General features: G+C 33.1%; 1 protein-coding gene across 6 annotated transcripts in view; it reads right to left on the bottom strand.

Moving 5' to 3' along the window:
* Window positions 1-3,149: 3,149 nt before the first annotated feature.
* The window catches only part of LOC136784810 (uncharacterized), a 35,571-nt gene continuing 18,142 nt past the window's right edge, over window positions 3,150-20,578 (bottom strand). For all 6 annotated transcript variants that reach the window (XM_066745718.1, XM_066745722.1, XM_066745720.1 and 3 more), the window contains 5 exons: window positions 6,995-7,202; window positions 6,581-6,746; window positions 6,009-6,299; window positions 5,279-5,937; window positions 3,150-3,565 (listed from right to left, as the gene is read on the bottom strand). In XM_066745718.1, the coding sequence (XP_066601815.1) occupies window positions 3,268-3,565; window positions 5,279-5,937; window positions 6,009-6,299; window positions 6,581-6,746; window positions 6,995-7,202 (1,622 nt within the window). In that variant the 3' untranslated portion in view covers window positions 3,150-3,267. The remainder of the gene's footprint in view (window positions 3,566-5,278; window positions 5,938-6,008; window positions 6,300-6,580; window positions 6,747-6,994; window positions 7,203-20,578) is intronic.

Genomic DNA, 20,578 nt, shown 5'->3' with positions numbered 1-20,578 from the left:
AAAATTATACGTACGTCACAATCTTTTTGCAATAAACAAATACAATAATTAATTTTACTTTCCTATAATATTGTTTGATGCTCAAACTTTTGAAGACTTTTCTAATCAATAACATTATGTGCTATAATCTTTACACTTACGCGCACAGGTATATTGATTTTTTTGTTAAGAAAAAAAAACCTCAAAAATAATATTTATTTTTTGTTCGATTGAAGTCGTTTAAATGTATTTCATTGTTGTACATATTTGACAATACGGTAGCCTTTGCATTTTTCGTTTTACTTTCACTTTTCTTTTAACAAAGCATTATTTTTCAACAATAATCATGTTTATTACGTCTTTTCTCTAGTGCAAAGCTTTTATGAAAACTGTTCCTCAACTGATAGTATTATAAGAATCGACAAGAGAATAGATTTCAAACAGCACAGTACATAGCAAATAAATAATTAATCAGAAAATATTAATTTCATATTAATAAGTTTTTAATTAAAATTTCACTTATGTATATGAGAAGTTTGCAATTTGTATGGTGCAACACAATTCCTTCGCTTTTTAACATCAATACTTCAAGCTTTATCTGATAATGAAGTCAATGTAAATCTTGTTTATGCAGATAATTTCAAATGTCTGCCAGCTCAATAATAAGTATACACTCGGTAACAATTTAATAAGTATATACATGTACATTTACTATTTCATATTTGCATTTAATATTATTCCATATCTGTCTCATATGTATAGTATATTTATTATAATAATTGTAGTGATGAGCAAGCCTAGTCCTTTTTTTGCTCGTTTATTAGTTTGTATCAATTAATTCTCGCGTTCGTGTCTTTGTACGAAGTCCTTGCTAGAACGCTAGCTTCTCTACAGTTAAGTTTTTGTCTCTTCATTACGTTGAGCTTGTATAAGAAAAACAAGAAACAACGGTTATCGTCTGGAGATTCATCTGACAGTGATATTAGCTCAACCTTTTCACGATTATGTACCATTATTTAAACGAAATTCTATAAATTGCACACTTTCATCAATAATTATTAATCGTCGTACTCTTACTATTTTAGAACAAGTTTTGTGTTGTAGAACTGTGTTATGATTGGATATGGTATTGTACATTTCGAACGTAATAGAATGGACTGGTGTAAACGAAAGTTAGGCAAAATGGATAAAGGGGACATATATTTGTTAATGAATGAAACACGAATGAATGAAAAATGAACGATTTTACTAGAAAAGTTAATACATTTAAAAGGTACATAATTTGTGTTGAATATTAAAATTAATTGAGAAATAACTGTTTTCTTGCAGAGATTTGCTGTTCATAGCTATTTATACAGTAGAAAATAAGGTGGACGAATATATTCTTAAGTTTAACAATAGTTAATCTTTAGTATATTCGGTAAGCACTTGAAAACTGGTTTATGTTTCCATTAAATATAATATAAACCAATCCTTTTAGGCTAACAAAGAACATTGATTTTAGTTAAGCTTCTACCCCGGATTAATTGTTTAATTCACACGAAAATTTCTAAACAATTTATTAATGCATATTTCGCACATTATCTGTTTCATAACAACTTGTTAAATTTTATTCAACAATTATTTGCTAAAGGATTAGAAAGAACGTTCTTCTCCCGATATAAAGACTTGCTCGCTCGTCGTATATCTTTGAAAATAGAAGCAGCTCAGCAACACTTGTTTGTTTCTTAATTATAAATATATTTCAAATATTTGCACTCTTCAATCCCCTCTTGCACTCTTCATTTATTGTTGACCTTTCACATCTAGTGAAATTCACTGTAGCTAATATCACTGATTATTCATTGAAAGCTCATTTAATTTTGTTATATCATACGAACTTATGAGTTTCTTCTTACGTGGTTATGACAGCGGTGTATGATGATGACTTGTGGATGCCAATACATTTGGAAAATCTAGGCTACCATTTCAAAGCCCCACCTCAAAAGACACAAAGTTGCTATTCTCCAAATATTGTTTTATACGCAAAGAATCCTTCGCGATTGCATGTGTTCTTCAACGTTTCAGTGATACTTTTTATACAAGTAATGCAACAGGAATATGAAAAACTATTAGTAAGTATATAGGATGTAACAACGAGTTTATGCAATTAGGTATATCCGTAAATACACCGAGGGTGGCACCACGGATATAGTACACAACGTAAATTATATTTATCAATTTACACAGCAATAATATCACACAAAATATAACAGCAATTACAGGAAATAAATAGAAGCCTCTGTTATTTTTTTCTCAACCGGCACAATTTCATATGAAACTATATTAGGCTTTATCAACCCTGTTTTTTGGCTCTTTTTATCCCCATTAACTCAGCAGTATGTTTTATTTTGTCTCTTTTCCATTTTGCAACACGTTGCACGTATATTTTTGTCAACCATTCCAGCAATATTATTATTTCATTTTGAAAAAGTAGCACGTTTCGTTCCAATAAATTGATTATCGTCACGCATGTAGAAAAATAAATTCCTATTTTGTTGCTGTGTTATCAGCTTTTCGGTCAAACTGGTCCTCTAGTCCGTTCTGAGCATCCCCTTCTTTTTCACTCCCGATAAATTCTTACATTTTTGGCTTGGCCAGGCAAAAATATATAGCATCGTTCCTAAAAGTACTTGAAATTCTTGGTAGTTATAGACGTGAAATTGGCAGACATAAAGATATTGTCGGAAGTGAAAATGAAACTGCGCTCTGGACTGAACTTATGTACATGTGTGAGTGAGTTAAAGACCTCATGTGTGTGTGCGATCGGTTTATCTTTCAGAAGGCTGACGCTATAGAACAAAGAGTTTCTTTTCTACTTATGCGAAGGATGAGATTGATCGATGTTAGGATTTCTGGTGGCTTGCTGGTATACGGATTCGTATGGCAACGTTGAAATTCAAGAAAAGAATGATAGGCGTTGTCACGCTTGTAGCTTGTCTGATTTATATCAGGTGTAACTACTTGGCACGAGACTGCGGAGTCCTCTGGTGGTAGCGCCGAGCGCGTCCAAGTGGCTGGAGGAGGAATTGGTTTGCGAAAGAAAGAAGGAGAGAGATAGACTCACACAGAGCTTCGCATAGTAATAAATATAAGGAAGAGAATATTAAACACGAACCAAGTATCATTGGTCGAATTTTTAGAAGGATTTATATTTAACTTGTGCATTTTTGTTTAATATTTTATTCTTCATATCTCTCTTCGTCCGAAGCCTTTTAGCGCGTCTATGGTGGGAGTGCAGGGAACAAGCTAAAATAGTGTCTCCTGGGACCATACAGGTGGCGTTGAGGGCAGCGGTGCTGCTGCTGGCACATGTTTCATCTCGATCGGCGGCGAATAGGACGAGGATTCGATGCTGCTTTGTGTGCTGCTACTTGCTCTTGGCGCTCTTGCCACCGTCATCGTTGTCGTCGTCGTCGTCGTTGATACACTCTTGCCCGTCGCAGTTGTCATCGTCGTTGTTGTGTTTGTGCGTGTTGTTTCTGTTATTGTTGTTACTGCGGTACTCGCCTTCGACCTCATCGTTGTACTTGACGCAGCTTGAGGCCTGCAATCACCATGAGATCTAACGTTAAATTTCTTATCAGCTTCTTTACATTCTTGCCTTTGTAAATTTAAAATAACGTTCGCTCTGGAGAGGAGAACCAAACACAGTGTAGAGTATGCAGGGACCGCTAGATAAAGTGCAATAGGAACAAAGGGACCAAAATCGCAATCGGGCAATCGCCTTTGTATATTGATCGATTATATATATATAGACAGGGAAATCCACAATGATTCACTGATTCTCTCAAAGCCGGTGTAACGGGCAAAACAGACAAGCCTCGTGTTAAAACATAGCGTGCAAATATTTGAAAAATTGCCAATCCAAATTTTCACTTGTACATTTTTCTTCGGTATGTTGTATATTAATTTGCCTATATTTTGTTCATTACACCGGCCTTCAACAGTCACTCCTCTTATCCCTTTCCATAAACTAAATTCATTTGAGAATTGGTAAGATCAGAGTGAGCGAGAGAAGTGGCGCACTTAATTCTCTCTCTCTCTCCCTCCCTCTCTCATTTTCACGTACTCACACATAAGTTCATTATCACCTGTGGCTACATTCCGAATTACGCACGAAGCGCCATATAACGTACAGTTTATGCCACGTTTATTATAGAATTTAAATGTTTTATGTGCGAATATGCGTAATTCAGAATTGATCCCCTGTTGACTAAACAGAGGCAGCTAATGATTGTATGTGCGTGTAGGGTCTGTAGGAGAGAGTAATATACTATTTCTCTTTGACTTTCAATTGACAATATTTTTTCGACGACAAATGAATTCAACTTTTAGGAAGGGGACAAACAGAGAGAGAGAGAGAGAGAGAGAGAGAGAGAGAGACAGCGTATCAATGTACATCTCTGTTTATTATCAGTTGATCAAATGCCGATTGCCTATAAGTATAATCTTAGGCACTTTTTGCCCTGATTCGCTTTATCTAGCGGCCCCTGTGTACATAATATAAAAGACATTAATTATATAATATATAAATAATCCATTCAATTCTTAGGTAGTAAAATGAATCATAATGTCGTCAAAATGATCTGATTTTGGTACATTGAATAATTTTAGAGATACTATAAGTAGTTAGAAATATGAAGAGGAAATTCGAAAATTGTAATAAACATCAAGAGAAAAGGTAGTTTTTCGACGACAAATACACTACGTCTTTTTGTGATAGGGCTGCTCTTCAAAAGATCATATGGGTGTAGTCTTAAGAAACTGATTAACTTTTAGTAGATGAGTATTTTATATTGAAACTGAGGTTTTATTTTGAAGAAAATCTATCCATATATATATATATATATATATATATAGTATATACTATATGCATACTATAAAGTACAGTATAACCAATTTTATGGATAGCCATCACAGTACCGAGCTCGTTACGAAAGATTAATCCAAACGAATTTTTCTTTATAATTTACGATTAAAACGATTTACACAGTTTCTTCTACCACATTTATTGAAATATAATATTTCACTGTCTGTAATAAACTTTAACAAAATTCCTTTTCCATTTCAGAAAAATTTTGTAAATGTGCAAGCCCTTTTTGAAGAGATTGACTAAAACTACCAGTGCGAGGAGAGAGAGAGAGAGAGAGAGAGAGAGAGAGAGAGGTTTGAAGAGAGTAACATAGAGTACATAAAAGAGAAGAGCAAAGGGTATTAGTCATAATAACACTCGTAACAGAATGCAGTGCTTATTTACTTTGTGCACGACGGGCAAGACGGATGAATGGGTCCAACGGATCGTCGCCTTGGCACGCAGCCGGCGCAACTATCCCACCTCGCGAGTGCGGTTCGCTTCTTCTTGGGCGGAAAGTGGAAGTAACGACGATAACTTGGGCCAGGAGCATCCGAGTCGGTCGACATACCCGATACTTCGTCCTCCGTATCGATGCACTTGTCCCATTGCTCGCTCCATCTCTCTCCCCCCGTCGTTTCCGTCTCCTCGTCCTCCTCATCCCCCTCTTCCCTCAACCCCACACTAACCAGTCTTCCCCTCGGTCCCTGCTTCGAACGATCACTTTTGCCCACCTCGGAACTCAGCTCCTCGGCCTCCCGTAATTCCTCCTCTTGTATACTATTGTCCTCGTTCCTCAGGAATACCGAGTCCGAACCGAGTGACCTTGAATCTGGCTCGGGTGGGTCGACACTGCCCATCGACGCCAACGGTGCTCGTTTTCCTGACGATCCCTGATGATGATGATGATGATGATGATGGTGATGGTGATGATGATGTAGATGATGATTATGAAGATGGCGCTGTTGCTGCTGTCGTCTAATCTGATTCTTATCCAGCGCCTCATCCTCGTATAAGCCACTCTCGCTACCGCATGGCGATAAATCCGGGGTTGGTTGGATTATCTGATTGGTAAGAGGGTTTCGCGGTAAGAATAAGCGAATGAGGGAGGATGGAATAAATGCATGGGACTTACCTGAATACCGATAGGATAATACGAATCCCATGGTTCGTTGTAGGGGGCGTATCTTGGATAGGACGAAGGAGGCGGAAGGCACGGCATGACCATGACGGAACCTCGGCGTTCCAGGTAGCTGCTCGCGGTGCTGCTACAGGTTACCGAGCTGCACCTCCTGTAATCGTTGGATCGTGGCAGCGGCAGCGCCTGAAACCTTGGCGATCTCATTGGCGCCGTTAGCAACGCATCGTAACCGCCACCGACCGAAGCAAACCGGGGTGCCTCTATTGGAGATCGTTGCTGATTCACCTAATCACAATTTTCTAATATAAATTCTGCACAGGATTTGTGTTTTATTCTTGGCAATATCAAAACGATTCATAGCGAAGAATATTTCATAGCATATAGAGAAGTTTTGATTATAAAAGGTTTACTCTTTGATTTGATAATTATTATAAAATCAGACGTGTGCCAACTGTGATTGGTGCTTTTAATTGAAAGTTAATCTATAGACAAATTTTTATATCCGCTCCTTGTTTATTGTCAACCATCAAATGATAATATCTATATCTTTTTGCTTTTAGACTTACTTCGACGCACAAAGACCTTCTAGGACCTCGAGCTGGCTTTGGCGGTAATCTAGCGATTGCTTCGAGGGCGATAGCCAATGCTCTTTCTTCAGCTTCGGCTTCTGCTACAGCTGCAGCTGCCGCTGCAGTCAGTCTTGGATCATCCAGTTGTTTGCTCGACTTACACCTGTGAAAAATCCGTTTGCTTCATCGCTTTGTCCATCCTCTTAACTCTCTTACAGTTTATGCTTCACAGCTACTTTACAGTTTCTCGTCAATTTGAATAAATGTTTATATCTATCTCAATTATAAATCGATTTGTACCTATTTTTTTAGGCAAATTTATTATATTTTGAAATCTTGAATCTGGTCAAATTGTTTTTAAAAATCTATTTTCTTAGCCATTATTTATAAATTGGTGCAATATCCTTTTACCTGCTTTTATAAACTACCAGCAAAACCATGAGACTGAAAAAGCCACCGAGAGTCGCTGCTATCCTTACTCCGGTCATGACATCATACGTCTTGTAGAAGTCGATTTTTATCTGCTCTCGATCAATCAATGTTGGCTTTGCATCTGGCAGGAGAGTCGTCGGCCCATTTGTTGCCGTTCCTGTCCTGTTGTTGCCGACACTCCCCATTCCTTTCAACGTATAAACAAAATTTATTTCAAAAAAGTAAGATTTACATAGCCTCTCATTCGACTTTTCTTCAGCTTTTCTATTCACAATTACTATAACACTACGTTATAAAATATGTATCTTTTATATACAACTTTGCACGTATAATTCAAGTTTCTTCCTTTACCTCTAATGATCATTAAAAATTGCTTTTCAAGAGTTATTACTCTTTCTTTCTTTATAAACTACTAAAAACAAGATATCACATATTATACGACTGACGAGTCAATTAACTTTTTCTTTCAGCAATACTCGACGATCCATTGCTTTTAAATATTTATTCTAATTAATTACTTATTTTTATACTTATCTTCGAATATGCACTTAGATAAAAGAGTGATATCTCTCTTTATTCATTTATTTAACCCCCTTAAAAATTGGTTAGGAAACAAAAAATATGCCCTTGTATTATAAGCTGCAGTTCTTGGGTAATACGTTCTAACGATTTTCTTCTTGTAGCAGTAGTGTGCGAGGTAAAATATTTCAAGCTGGAATATAAGAAATAGAGTTTGCATCGTGTTGCGCTTTACATCAAAGAGTGTAGAAAATTTACTGGTTTTCCTTTTAATGGTAGGTATAAGAGCAAACTGAACATCGACCTATGGAAAACCCTTTTTTGCATACAAAATAATTATTAAAATGAGTTAAACCTATTAGTGGTATAATATTATATATTTTAAGATGTAAATACTTTTTCTATAAAAGCAAAAATATAATAAACACGAAAGAAAATATATTTGAATAATTTTTGCTATAGTTTTAACGCGTGTGTAGGACAAATTATTATATATGTATTTCTTGAATAAACAACGATTTAAAATGTAACAAAATTTAAAATGTTAGTATTACGATAATTTACAACTGCATCTGGTCATTTATAGTATCTCTGACCGCGCTAATTGAATAGATTTTTTTTTGCACAAAGATTGATAATATAAAACAAGCGATTATTTATGAATAGAAAAAATTTTTATTTAAATTATTTATACAAGTTATATATACTCTATAAATATCTGCGAAAGACGGAATTCCTTCGTTCCATGGAACTTGCAATGTAAAATATTAAAATACTTGGAGTTTCTCCCATTGTTGAGCTGACTACAAAGCATTAGCAGCTTATAAGGTACTGCTGACTTAATGTAATTGAGCTCTGACTGTCTTTGAAATCAAATCTACAGTGTACCTACAACCGAAGAATTTTGATTGTATATTTTTAAGCTGATATACTTCAATAGATACAAAGACTACTTATCGAACATTCACAAAATAATATCATTGAATTAATAGAAAACTATTTAAAAAATTATTTTCTAGCATATGTATAAGCACATTTAATTCTGTTCTATAGTGCAACGACACATGAAGGTATAGTACAGTACATTAGTAGTGAACTGCAGAGCTACAAAACGAAGCGATTTTAAACGAAGAGGAACGGAATGAATTCAGAGGAGTCGAGCATCGTGAGATCCATCGAGCCAGAAATACCGCAGAGAAATTGGAGCGATAAGGAAAAGTGGGGCTGCAGCAATTGGAGGTGGAACTGACATGGAAAGGGAAGTGTAACTGGAACGACATCGAGAACTACAAGAGGGGCAATACAGAGAAAGATCCTCAATGAGAAATTTTCAAGGCAAAAGAATAGCTCGAGTAAGCATCAAGTGCTAAGAGAAAAATCGTTCATAAATAAAATGGATACACAAAAGCATGAAAATAAGCTCGAATAACGAAAGAGAAACGATAGAAAAATGAATTTTTTAGAAGAAAATCGCTATTCGAAATAAAACATGACACGTATTAGCGATTGACATAAATTGCACTAATGGAAATAAATATTAAAAGCACGAATAATAAATTTTATTGCAAAGCGTAAATTGGTAAAGAGTAGAGCAAAAAGAGACTAGTTGGAAATTTCAATGATAATACTAAGACTTACGGACATTTTAGTAAATCTATTTTTCATGTATGTATATTATAGTGTATCTTTGCAATAGCCTGAAAATTGTTAAAAAATATTACGTTTTATTGATATTTTCACACACCCACACACACAACTGTATCATGTAAATCTTGTTTTAAACTGAAACTGAGAGACTCAAAATATATAATTATAGCTTCGAAAAATGGGAAGGGTCGAGGAAATTAAAAAACAAAGTGCACTGTTATAAAGGAAAAATTTGCAAAGTAAAGAGATATAAAAGAGTTAATTAGTCTAGGTTTTAGAACGAACGTTAACGTTTTGTGGGGAGCTAACAATAAGGGACGTGCTTTTATTATATATGCCCTTTATACAAACCTCTATGTGTATGGATACAATTAGATAAGGTAACCAGCAAAGCCTAAGACGTAGAGGTACTGAAATATATATCTGGAGAGAGCATAAGGTCATACTTTTGGCGCGGGGGCCGCGGGGGGTTGTGCCAGAGGAGGGTTAGGTGATAGAGGAAGGCGCCACCACACACACATGACACGTGCTCATACATACAGCATATATATACAATAGCATTTATACATATATGTATATCTATGTGCTATATATATGAACACATGTCATGGTGGCTAGTCTTCCTTCCCCTCACCCCTCTGGCTTCAATCCTGGAAATACACGCTATCTTTAAGTACTTCGCATCTCTATATATATATATATATATATATATACTATATGGTCTACGAATTTATTAATTGGTTTTGAATTGTAATGCCTTATTTTTGCTTATCGTTAACCTATAATAAGAAATGTTATTTTACGGGATATTAGAAAAATACTGTGCTAATAGGATAAATAGAAGTATTATAACAAATTTATTCGTATTTGGTTTAGCCAATAATAAAAGAAAGAAAACTTTTAAAAGTATTGGAAAATATCGTATTAATTATGTAGAAAATACTGAAGTACTTGTATATATAAGAATTTATTTACTTTAAGATTTAATTTTGATTATTTCCAGGTTATCCAGCAATAATAAAACAATAGGGGCACAATGTGAGAATAATTGGCCACAGAAAAGGCTAAATGGAAGAAACTGTATATCTACCAATGATTACACTATAAAAGTGTAGTGCTGAGAGTTGTAAGTGAGGCAATAATTAATCTAGTCTATTTTGTTTTGGTGGAGGATTAAACACAATATGTCAATGACGGTTATTGACCGGTAGGTGCGCATTCATTTCACGATATAGGTGTATTTGAAAAAATATTGTAAAATTGATATGCTTCGAACGCATTTTATTCTAGTCATGAAAAATTTGGAATAACGAGAACCTTTGGTGAAAATTTGTATTATAGAGTGTAACTAACTTATAAATGCAGAAAGGTAAAGCAATAATAGCTTTGATGTATGATAGTGAGGGATCAGTGGCAGTAGGTCATTGACGGCTATTTGCTCTAGCTAAGCAATGTACAATTATTTTACTCTCACAAACAACTGTATTCACATCAGATTTAAATGACGGGAGTGTCTTCCGATTAAAAAAAGAATTAAATTTCGGTAACAATTTGCATTATATATAATAAATTTGTACATTTAAAAAGGTAAAACATTCATTGTTCTAATGTATTATACGTATCGTAAAGGAATAAAGATGCTAGCTGTCACTGACAGCTTTTGGCTGGCTACAGAATGTGCAATAATTTTACTTTCATAGCATGCATGATTTTTTAGTAAAGGAGTGTCTTTTGGTTAAAGAGCAAGTTAAATTTTAGTAAGAATTTGCATTATTCTACTAAGTACGTCACTCAAATCGGTCACTAAAGTGGAAATAAATTTTTGTTTATCTTTGCAAAAATAAAAAATATTAAGTTTTTTTCATATTAGCTTCTTGAAAGTATTCTTAATTTCGATCCAAATAAGTAATATGAAAAGCTTAAATTATCCCATCATAATTGCAAAAATAATCAAAATTTTCGCTCACCCTATATGGTGAATTAAGTGACACGCCCGTATAACTAACTGATATATTTAAGCAGCTATAAGACTGATGGTTATTCTGATATACTACAACGAGAGGGATTCAAACAAATAGAGACAGTACGTGAGATTGAAAATTTTTGACCAGCTCCGAAATGTACGATCAGCTTTCACAGCATACATGAGTTTGAAACAAAAAAAGTGTCTTTCGGTTAACAAAAGAGATTATATTAATATTCAACTAATTTGTTTAGTAGAGAAGTAAGAAAAATGTTTGTTCTGGAATATGGTGGTTGAGGATTAGGGGCCACAAAGGTCATTGACGGTTGTTGGCCAGCTAAGAGGTGCACATTTATTTTGCTTTCGCGTTAGCCGTGTGTTCGTACGCCCCTTGTGCTGCAACAGGCGAAGGGTGATGTGTGTATTCCAGGTGATTCCAGGGCAAGACTGCGCGAGCAGCTCGCTGCTTGCTTGGCGGGCTGGTTGGGTTGGTTTGGTACTTGGTTTGGTGTCGGTCGGCGTCACTGCCTCCAGCCAGAGTACAGTGTTTGTGTGCGTGTATGAGTGTGTTGAACTGGGTAGGGGCAACCGGCAGGTATCGATTCCCACCAACCAGCCAACCAACCCACATGGAAAGGAGAAACAGCCCCTGTGATGCTAACCACCGGCACCAGCACCAGCCAGCCAGACCATCCAGTCCATCATCCTTATACCCATTTTCCAACTCTTTCAACCTTGCGAGAACGCAATCACATACAATAATGCCCGCATCTTCTATCTCCCTTGACTAATTGCTCTACTGATTTAGTTGGACTGTTCAGTTACCCTTTTACAATCACCATTAATAAGTATAATATGTGATTTTCTTTATATTTCTCTTTCTTTTTCTTGCTCGATATTGTAATCACTTTTTTTGCACAAATATAGGAATTAAATTTTAGCATAAAACAGAAAATATATAGTGTGCATATCTATACATATCTCTCTTTCTTTTCCTCTCAGTCTCCATCAGTGCTTGCCACTGATCTATACGGAAATAGTCTATCTGTATTTTTATCTTGATTATTTTTTTCTATCATCTGCAAGACTATATATATATATATATAAATCGCGCATGTAGTCAACTAAAAGACCGACTTTTAATATAGTATAAAACTTGTCGGTTATTGTTATCTTTTCATTTCATTTATTTTTATCGAGGCAAAGCTTAGATTTCACTGCAGAGCTAATTTGGATCAAAGCTTTTTCCACAAATTTAACGTAAAAACATTAGCAAAGAAATTAGTTTCAACTATAGTTGTTAGGCTACGAATGCACCTACAGATTATATTCTGAAACACTGTAGACAAATCTATTTATAATCTTTAAAGCAGCTTAACATAGTTACTGTTCCCTATTTCTCGTTAGAGAGATTTTTATTTACTTTATTATTCTATAAGCTAAATTTATATACAATTGCTCTGGAACTATAATGTTTTATGATGATTTTTGTTTTCGACTTATTGAAATAGAAATATGATGTTAAATAAACTTTTTGTTCTTGAAATTTTTAAATATTTTCTCTAATATTTCAAATTAAGTGTACATTTTCAAAGTATGTACACCCACATAAACATTTCAATAGAAACAGCTATTTCTGTTATACATTGACTGATACAAAGAAAAAATTATTTTACATGCAATTACTATCAATGATGAAAGTAACAATGTTATTTAAGTTTCATGAGTATTTATTATAGTTCATAAAACAAAATTTTAAAGGTAAATTATTGCTAATTGTTCAACATTAAAAAACATTAAGAAGTTAATTTAAATTACCAGATAGTAATTGAAATAAATAGTCTAAATAATTTACTGAAAGAAATTGCTTTTTTTCTACGTTAGTCTTTCTATCAATTTTATTAATCGTAAATGCTTCCTCAAACCTTATGACTTTCTCAATGCAACAACAGGTTTACTACCGCATTTTCTTGAATATAGTTTTGCTGCACCATAACGATTAAACTCCATTTACTCATTACCTTTTAACACTAAACTCACCGAAAATTTTCTCTACAAAAGTGTTTAAATTTGTTAAACACCAATGCAACCAATGCAAGGACTGATTAAACGCTTAACATTTTCAAATTTTTTATAAAAAAAAACCAATAATACAGAAATTAAGAATTAAATCTTGCAATGTTGTTAATACAATCTATCATTGAGAAAATATTATTTTATAATACGTGTAAAAAGCAACGGATTGGAAAAAATCATGTAGAGAGTCAGTGACAAGAGGTGAAAACATAAAAAGTTTTAAGTCGGCAGAAGAGAAGCAGCTTGTCATCGTCAAGTTTTCTCATATTGCTCCTCCCTATAGCATTTTACTATGTCTGACATATACATAGATGTTATAAGCAAGCCTCATTCCGCAATTCGCATGCATACTCCTATCTCATTGCAGTCAGAACGCCCAGAACTACCACGAGCCATTGCCTCGTAAAGACGAAAATGGATGTTTACTCCTATAGTGTCTCTTATTTTATCAAAAGTTCGCAGCTAGTTTCTAACTTTACTATTACTTCTTTTATTCTTCAGTATTATCAGTAATATTTTTACTATTCTGAAAATTCATTAAATCATCACTTTGATCGTTGTCTTTTTTAAGTTTTGTTTTTAGAAAAATTTTAAATACTTTCTGATCCTCACAATTTTTATTTTAGTATTTTATAGTATTATTATAAATTATGCAGCGAAAGATCTGAAAAACTGACGACAACGTTGTTCTGGCCTATGACTATTTCGCTGCTTTTCAATAAAAAGTGTACATACCTTTGTTTGTTTTTCAATGGCCATACTGTAAACTTATTTTAAAAATGGTTTTGAAAGAATGATTGGTTGACTTTATGTGGTTATATTACTATTATTTTATAACCTTCCACAAATAAATTGGATAGAATTATTCGATCAAGTCCTGTTAAAAACTTAAAAAAGCTATTGGTAATTATTAGGATTAAATATTTTAAATAATTGGAACGTATGGCATTGTGTCATATTCACGCAAACACTTTGTTTTTATCTCTTACATTTATCTTTTGTTCATTCCTAATAGAATTATAGATCGTTTATTTATACACATAATGCATTATGTTTTGACTAATTTATTATCACAATTTTATACATTTAATTATTCATTAGATATTTGTTGAATCTACTCTTTTTGTTTCTATATGTGGCATGTTTCTAAGGATTACTGCTTTCGTACGTAATATTTTTGGGTAATAGATGTTTAGCTATACGTTGAGTGGGAAATCTCTATTACCGGGACTCTAATTATGAAGTACATACTGGCAGTTGGGTATTATACTAAGTGAGATCAGGTAAGTGAGACTAAACGTACTATCCCTGGAGATTTCGTTCAACTGATGTCGATGTATTCAATATTAATTTAAAGCTTTCAAACCTAGATCGGGAATTGCATTTTCACAAATAAAATATTGTTTTTTAATGGCTGAATGAGAAAGATATTGAAAGCAATCTTGCAAAATAAATATCATGCCCAATTACACAAAACGAATAACTATATATGTATATTCACATGTACATAATAAATTGATTGTTGGTCAGTTGGTTAGTGTCATCTACAAATATACCTACGTTTATTGGGACAAAAGTTTCATAAACGAAGTTTAGAATATCGAAATTTAGCAGAACTAAATAGTTCTTTAATATTAATAATGAAAATAAATGTGAATGCCTCGTATACTTTTATATTAGAAAAATATATTACAAGAAAATATATATCAATAACCTTGTACAAATTATTATTGCAAAATGCTAATTTCGTTCTGAGATTAATCTAGAACGTTTATTGATCGATGTGGTATTACATTTTTTTGATTTAGTTACATCATAAAATAAAAAACTATTGTAAGAACCAATCTTATTTTTTATTTTAATGAACAGAAAGAAGTATACCTTTTTATCGATAAAAGACTTAAACAGAAATGACGCATTATTAAAAACTGTTTGATTTAAATAATAATTATCATTACTAAATTAACATTAGGAGTATAAAATAAATGTTGTCAAACTATGCGAAATAATAAATGAAGGACTCTTTAGGTTCAACATAAATTATTTTTTTAAATATAAAATAGCCTTGGTCTTAATGAAGTAGATGGAGTTCTGATAGTTTGAAGCATAAGCAGCAGAAGCAGAAGTAGCAAAAGCAGCAAGAACACCACTGCTTTGAAAAGCACAAGGTTATGTGAGAAAAGCCGAATCAGCACTAACAGATAACGAATCTTCAGTTGGTACTTAATTAGTAAAGGACAATGAGAAGGAAAAAGCTGTTTCTACTGTGTTCAATCTCCATGTGATATGATATCCCGCTCTCTCCCTATTACTTCACCTACACTACTTTATATTCCAAACAAAACCTCAAAACCTATTACTTCAACTATTCAGCTTATAAATTTTTATAACAGCGATATTCTCATATCGTGCCCTATAATTGGGATAGCTTCGCGATTGTTATCTATTTTTATTCATTCATCATTATACATATAGATTATTTTCTGCTCTTCTCTAATATAAACGCTATATCCCCTGACCTCTTTATTTGATATTTTTTATGCACAATACATTTGTGAATTTTATAAGAAAATAGTACTTTTTAAATTATCAGAGCTTATCAAGATTGTTTGTTAATGGAAAGAATGAGAAAGAAATTTTTCTGACATTTTACGATTTAGATGGAATAAGAGTTCGTTTTAAGTAAATCGCTAATTTCTCTTTTCAATGGAAAAAATAAAGATTTATTAGTATGCATATAAATTTTATCGTGTACACGACCCCTGTATAGTCAAAGCAACACTTGGAGCTTGTACTTCTTACTTATAGTAAGTTATTCATATATTTATTTCTCTTTCTAAGAGAGAGAGAGAGAGAGAGAGAGAGAGAGAGAGCGTTGAATGTTTTCAAAAACAAATTCTGTATAACAAATTTTTTTAAAGTGGTTTCTAATACTTAAAATAGATTAGAGAGAAGAGTAAATTCTCTTTAGTTTCAAGTTTTATTTGCGATAGTTTACAAAATGCGCGCGACAACAGTTTCGGATTTACTTAAAGCCACTTACTGTCTGAGGAGCCGGGCAGATATGACTGCACAAATATTTGGTTAGTTGATTTCATGGGACACGAGGAACTAGTTCAATTATGAGAGTATACCTGACACTGTGAAAATTTGCTAGCCACAAATTCCACTGGTCTTGCAATTAACGAAATTGAAATATATCGTTGTCGACATGCTGCCACGTAAAATGAAAGAGCGTCACATACGTATAGTATTATAACTAGATGGAAACACAAAAAACCTGTTTATCTATAATTCACCAATTCGTATGAGTTTAATTACTTAGGTAATTTAGACTTTGTAAACAAATAAGCTACTTCTTTGTTTTATTTTAGAACGAAGATCGATACACTTCATTCAACGTAATTGTTATATACCATTGATATGATCAAATTAATATCAGTTTTCGCAGATATATCCAATAACTAGACGTCAGGCGATAAAGAAAATTAAATTAATTAGCTAAATAAATAGTTTATCGGTGGCGATTTAAAATAATCTGCATGAATAATAGAAAAACAAGTTACCAAATATTTATTTGATTTATGAAAAAATATATTTAGAATATTTAACAATTGAAGTTAGTCTGCAACCATATATTCTTACTTTATATTTCTGTAGAATTCCTTTCAACGAGAAAATCTTTTTGGCTAATGGTAACAGTTGGAATTGTAATAAGTTCGTGCGAATAATGAATGTTCTTGTTGAATAAGAGGAGAAATAAATTTGACTAGTCAACTTTTAAAAGAGTATCCTGCTTTTTATGGGTAATTCTCATGGACTTATCAGGTTGAAATTGTGGTCTGAAAGAGCGACCAGAGTTATGAAACAAACTGCTGTCGTTCCAGTTTCAATCCTTTGGGAGGCGAGAAGACGAGTATTCCAACACTCTGGAGGTTGGCTGTCGATGTAACCCACTGCTCTCTTTCTTCCACTATCCTCTCACCGTCGTACCATCGTCTTCTTCCTCCTTCTACCCTCAACCTCCTTCATTTCTTTTCTCACACCCCTCCCCCCTCCCTCCGTTACCATCACTATTCCATTCCTTGCCATCACCACTTTTTTGCAATCGAAAATACTAAAGAACCAGCCAATCCATAACTTTCTAAAGTCTTTTGTTAATTATTATGCCACTATTCTGCCCTTATACTTATTTAACAAGGAGCCGGGTTTTAACATTTCAGCAGATTGGCTGCCAATTGGGGAACGTTAAAAAATGTTTGTACGGAAAATCAGATTTAAAATTTGCATACACAAAACTATAAGTGAACTCACGTCAACTGCTATTTTTGAACAAGCCATCGAAGCAATAGGGTGCATCACTTAATTTTATAAGCATAGATTTGTCTCCTTTAATATTTTCTCCAAACAAACGGATACAAAATACAACTTTATTATTTAAAGAAAATTGAAGACTTTGTCCTCTTAAATTACAAAGTAAACAATGTTAAACTTAAAGATGTTTCTATAGTATTTGGTTAATTAGTTTGAAAGATTTGTATTAGAGCCTTGAAATACTAATTATCATAAATTTCAAAAGCAAAAGGAAAAATGGAGCCAATTCTATGCCAAGCAGACTTATAAATGGCCAAGATTGAATAAAATATTGTACAAGGGTTGCCGAGGATGAAATTTTCAAGTCCGAGCCGAAGCCCGTGGTCTGAGACAAATCCCTTTATGAAGAAATAGGCGACGAGAAAAGTAGGCAAATTGCCAAGGTAAAGGACACGTGGAAGAAAGCTTGACAAATAGGTTGCTGAAAAAGCCTCAGCAGAATAGCGTAAGAGAGTTAAAGCTGGCAGATATACGGCTCTCAAAGATTTCGATAAAAGCTTCGAGTTAATTTTTTACTAAAAACCATTTCTATTAATCTTATAACAATTTTACCTGGAAATATGTGCTTATAATTCGGGAATAGCTTATCATACATTAGACTGACTCTTTAGAAGATATACTATATAGAAAATAAAAAACATAAAAATATATAATTCTATACAAATTTCTAGTTAATTAAAATAATTACCATCGATTTCTACATTGGGTTACACGTAGCACTCTGATGCCAATGTAAACAATTATCATGATTTAGTTATACTATCAGTAGTGCGGGCTTGATCAATTTTTAAAATCGTCAAAGCATTTATGTAGCTTTATATTTGTTTTTTGCTTTTTCCTTAAAAGTCGATTGTACATTTAAACACAATTGAAATATTTTCCCCCTTTATAATCATTTTTACTTTTTTTTTCAAAGTTATCAGCGTGTATATATGTATAAATCTAATCTATATTTTTTTATCAATAGATATAAAGGAGTGTTTGATAAGAAATGTTTATCATTAACTTTTTATATTTTTATACAAAATCAATGAGTTTGGTACTCGAAAGAACGTAAAATACCTACAAACGTATCATATTTATTAGCAAAATAAACTGTTTTGTTTTTAGTTTAAAATGCAAGTGAAATATTATTTGAGAATTAAGTTTTTAAAAGAAATTTATTTATAACCAAGTCTGTGTGTACTTTACAATACAATAAAGAGAAATTTAAGGAGGGGCAGAGTGAGAGCAGAAACACGTAAATAATATGGCACTGCATATAAACAAATAGCGATAGTAATTTTTGGTTTGGACAAATGGGGTGATTAAGCTCAACTTTTCTTGGTGGGATTTCCCAATCCAAAAACGTTCCTTTTAACAATGCTCGTCCCCTTTAACTCTCATCCTTCCCTGTAGATAACGACATCAGCCAGCTTGAATATCCAATAACGTCTATCGATCCCAACAGCAGCCTTATAGAGATCCTGTGTCACACTCCTTTTACCTCATCCCACTCTCTACTTTGTTTTCCATGTCCGACCATTCTCGATCATCTTCTACTTTCCTTTACGAGATCCTTGAAACCCAAGAGGAAACATTTTATTCTCCCTTCGCTTCAATCTTTACTGTTCTTCATGGAATCTTCTTTTGCTATCATACATTTTTTTAAATTATTTGTACCATTTTCTTACTAACTGGTATTATGGAGAAAAATATTGAATCCACATTTGCATTACACAGAAATTAATTCTTACGTTAAATGATGTGTTTTATATTTAATTTAATTTATTACTCATTTCCACGGTTATTGCTTATATATATATATATATAAATTGTAAAAATAATATTGTTAATAAAAATAAATAACAATAACTGTTGCTTTATAACGTAATTTAAAAAAGAAATTAAAGTTAAAAATATACAAAGAAATATAGGTCTACTACTTTAATGTTGGAGTATAAGTGTAAGTAAAATTTAACCTCCCGAAAGATTAAGTTATTACTATTTACCATATATAGTATACAAAATAAAATATTTACGTTAAAAATGAATATTCTTATATGTATAGAGAGAGAGATAATCCATAATAGGCATTCGTTTGCTGCTAAGATCACGCATCGATGGAACTGCTTATATTTCCTAACTAGGAACGGAAACTTTTTTAGATACGAAGCTTTCTTTTTTATGACGGACGAGCGAAGCGAACGATAAATCGACTACCATAAATCCTGAAATTGCTGCAGCCCTGTTCGTGTGACGTAGTTATGTTTTCTATACTACAAGTAGTTTACTTTATTTACAATCGAATGATTTCACTTTGCAGTGCTTACAAATCCTTATAATATTAAATTAGAGGCGTGTTTTATTAATCATCGATAACTGTATGAATTAAAATGTATTACTTTAAATTTTTTAATTTCCCGCTGCGTAGAGACAAAACTTTGTCACGCAATAAAATATATTAATAAATAATTCCTCAGAAAATATAAGGAGCTTTAATTATTTTAGATTTCCAAGCAGTTTTTATGTAACCTCCTTATAAACTGATATTTAGTATAAAAATCTTCCAAAATGGCCGGGATTTGTATAGTTATAAAGAGAGATAGGATATTGATATTTCAGTGGGGTAAATATCAAGAAAACTTCATGGTCGTTGTAAAATACTAGGAAAAATACAATTTTCAGTAGTATAGAAAAGGCAGGTTTTGGAAGATCGCAATAAGCAAGCCGCTTTAAGTTTGGAGCTGATGTTATCAGATTAGGTTTGAATGGTTCACACATCAGAGAGGAATGTGGGTACTGGAAAATGGTTAATAAAATAGAGAAAGCAGCTTGATGAGAAATCTTGAAGATATCAGTGAGCATCATAGATATTATTGGATATAGGGGCTGATCGATTTTATTATCTATACGGATGCGGAAATGGACGTATCTTTAAAGTTTAAGGTGTCTCTAGTTTTGAAATCTGAAATATCCCTGAGTATAATAATGATATTTGCTTA

The sequence above is a fragment of the Prorops nasuta genome, unplaced genomic scaffold (genome assembly GCF_024137725.1).
Source record: "Prorops nasuta isolate Cenicafe-Biocafe unplaced genomic scaffold, Cenicafe_Pnas_1.2 PNAS00073, whole genome shotgun sequence".
In the NCBI taxonomy this organism is placed as follows: Eukaryota; Metazoa; Arthropoda; class Insecta; order Hymenoptera; family Bethylidae; genus Prorops; species Prorops nasuta.
The sequence above is the reverse complement of the archived record's forward strand: the minus strand, read 5'-3'. Positions and strand labels throughout refer to the sequence as shown.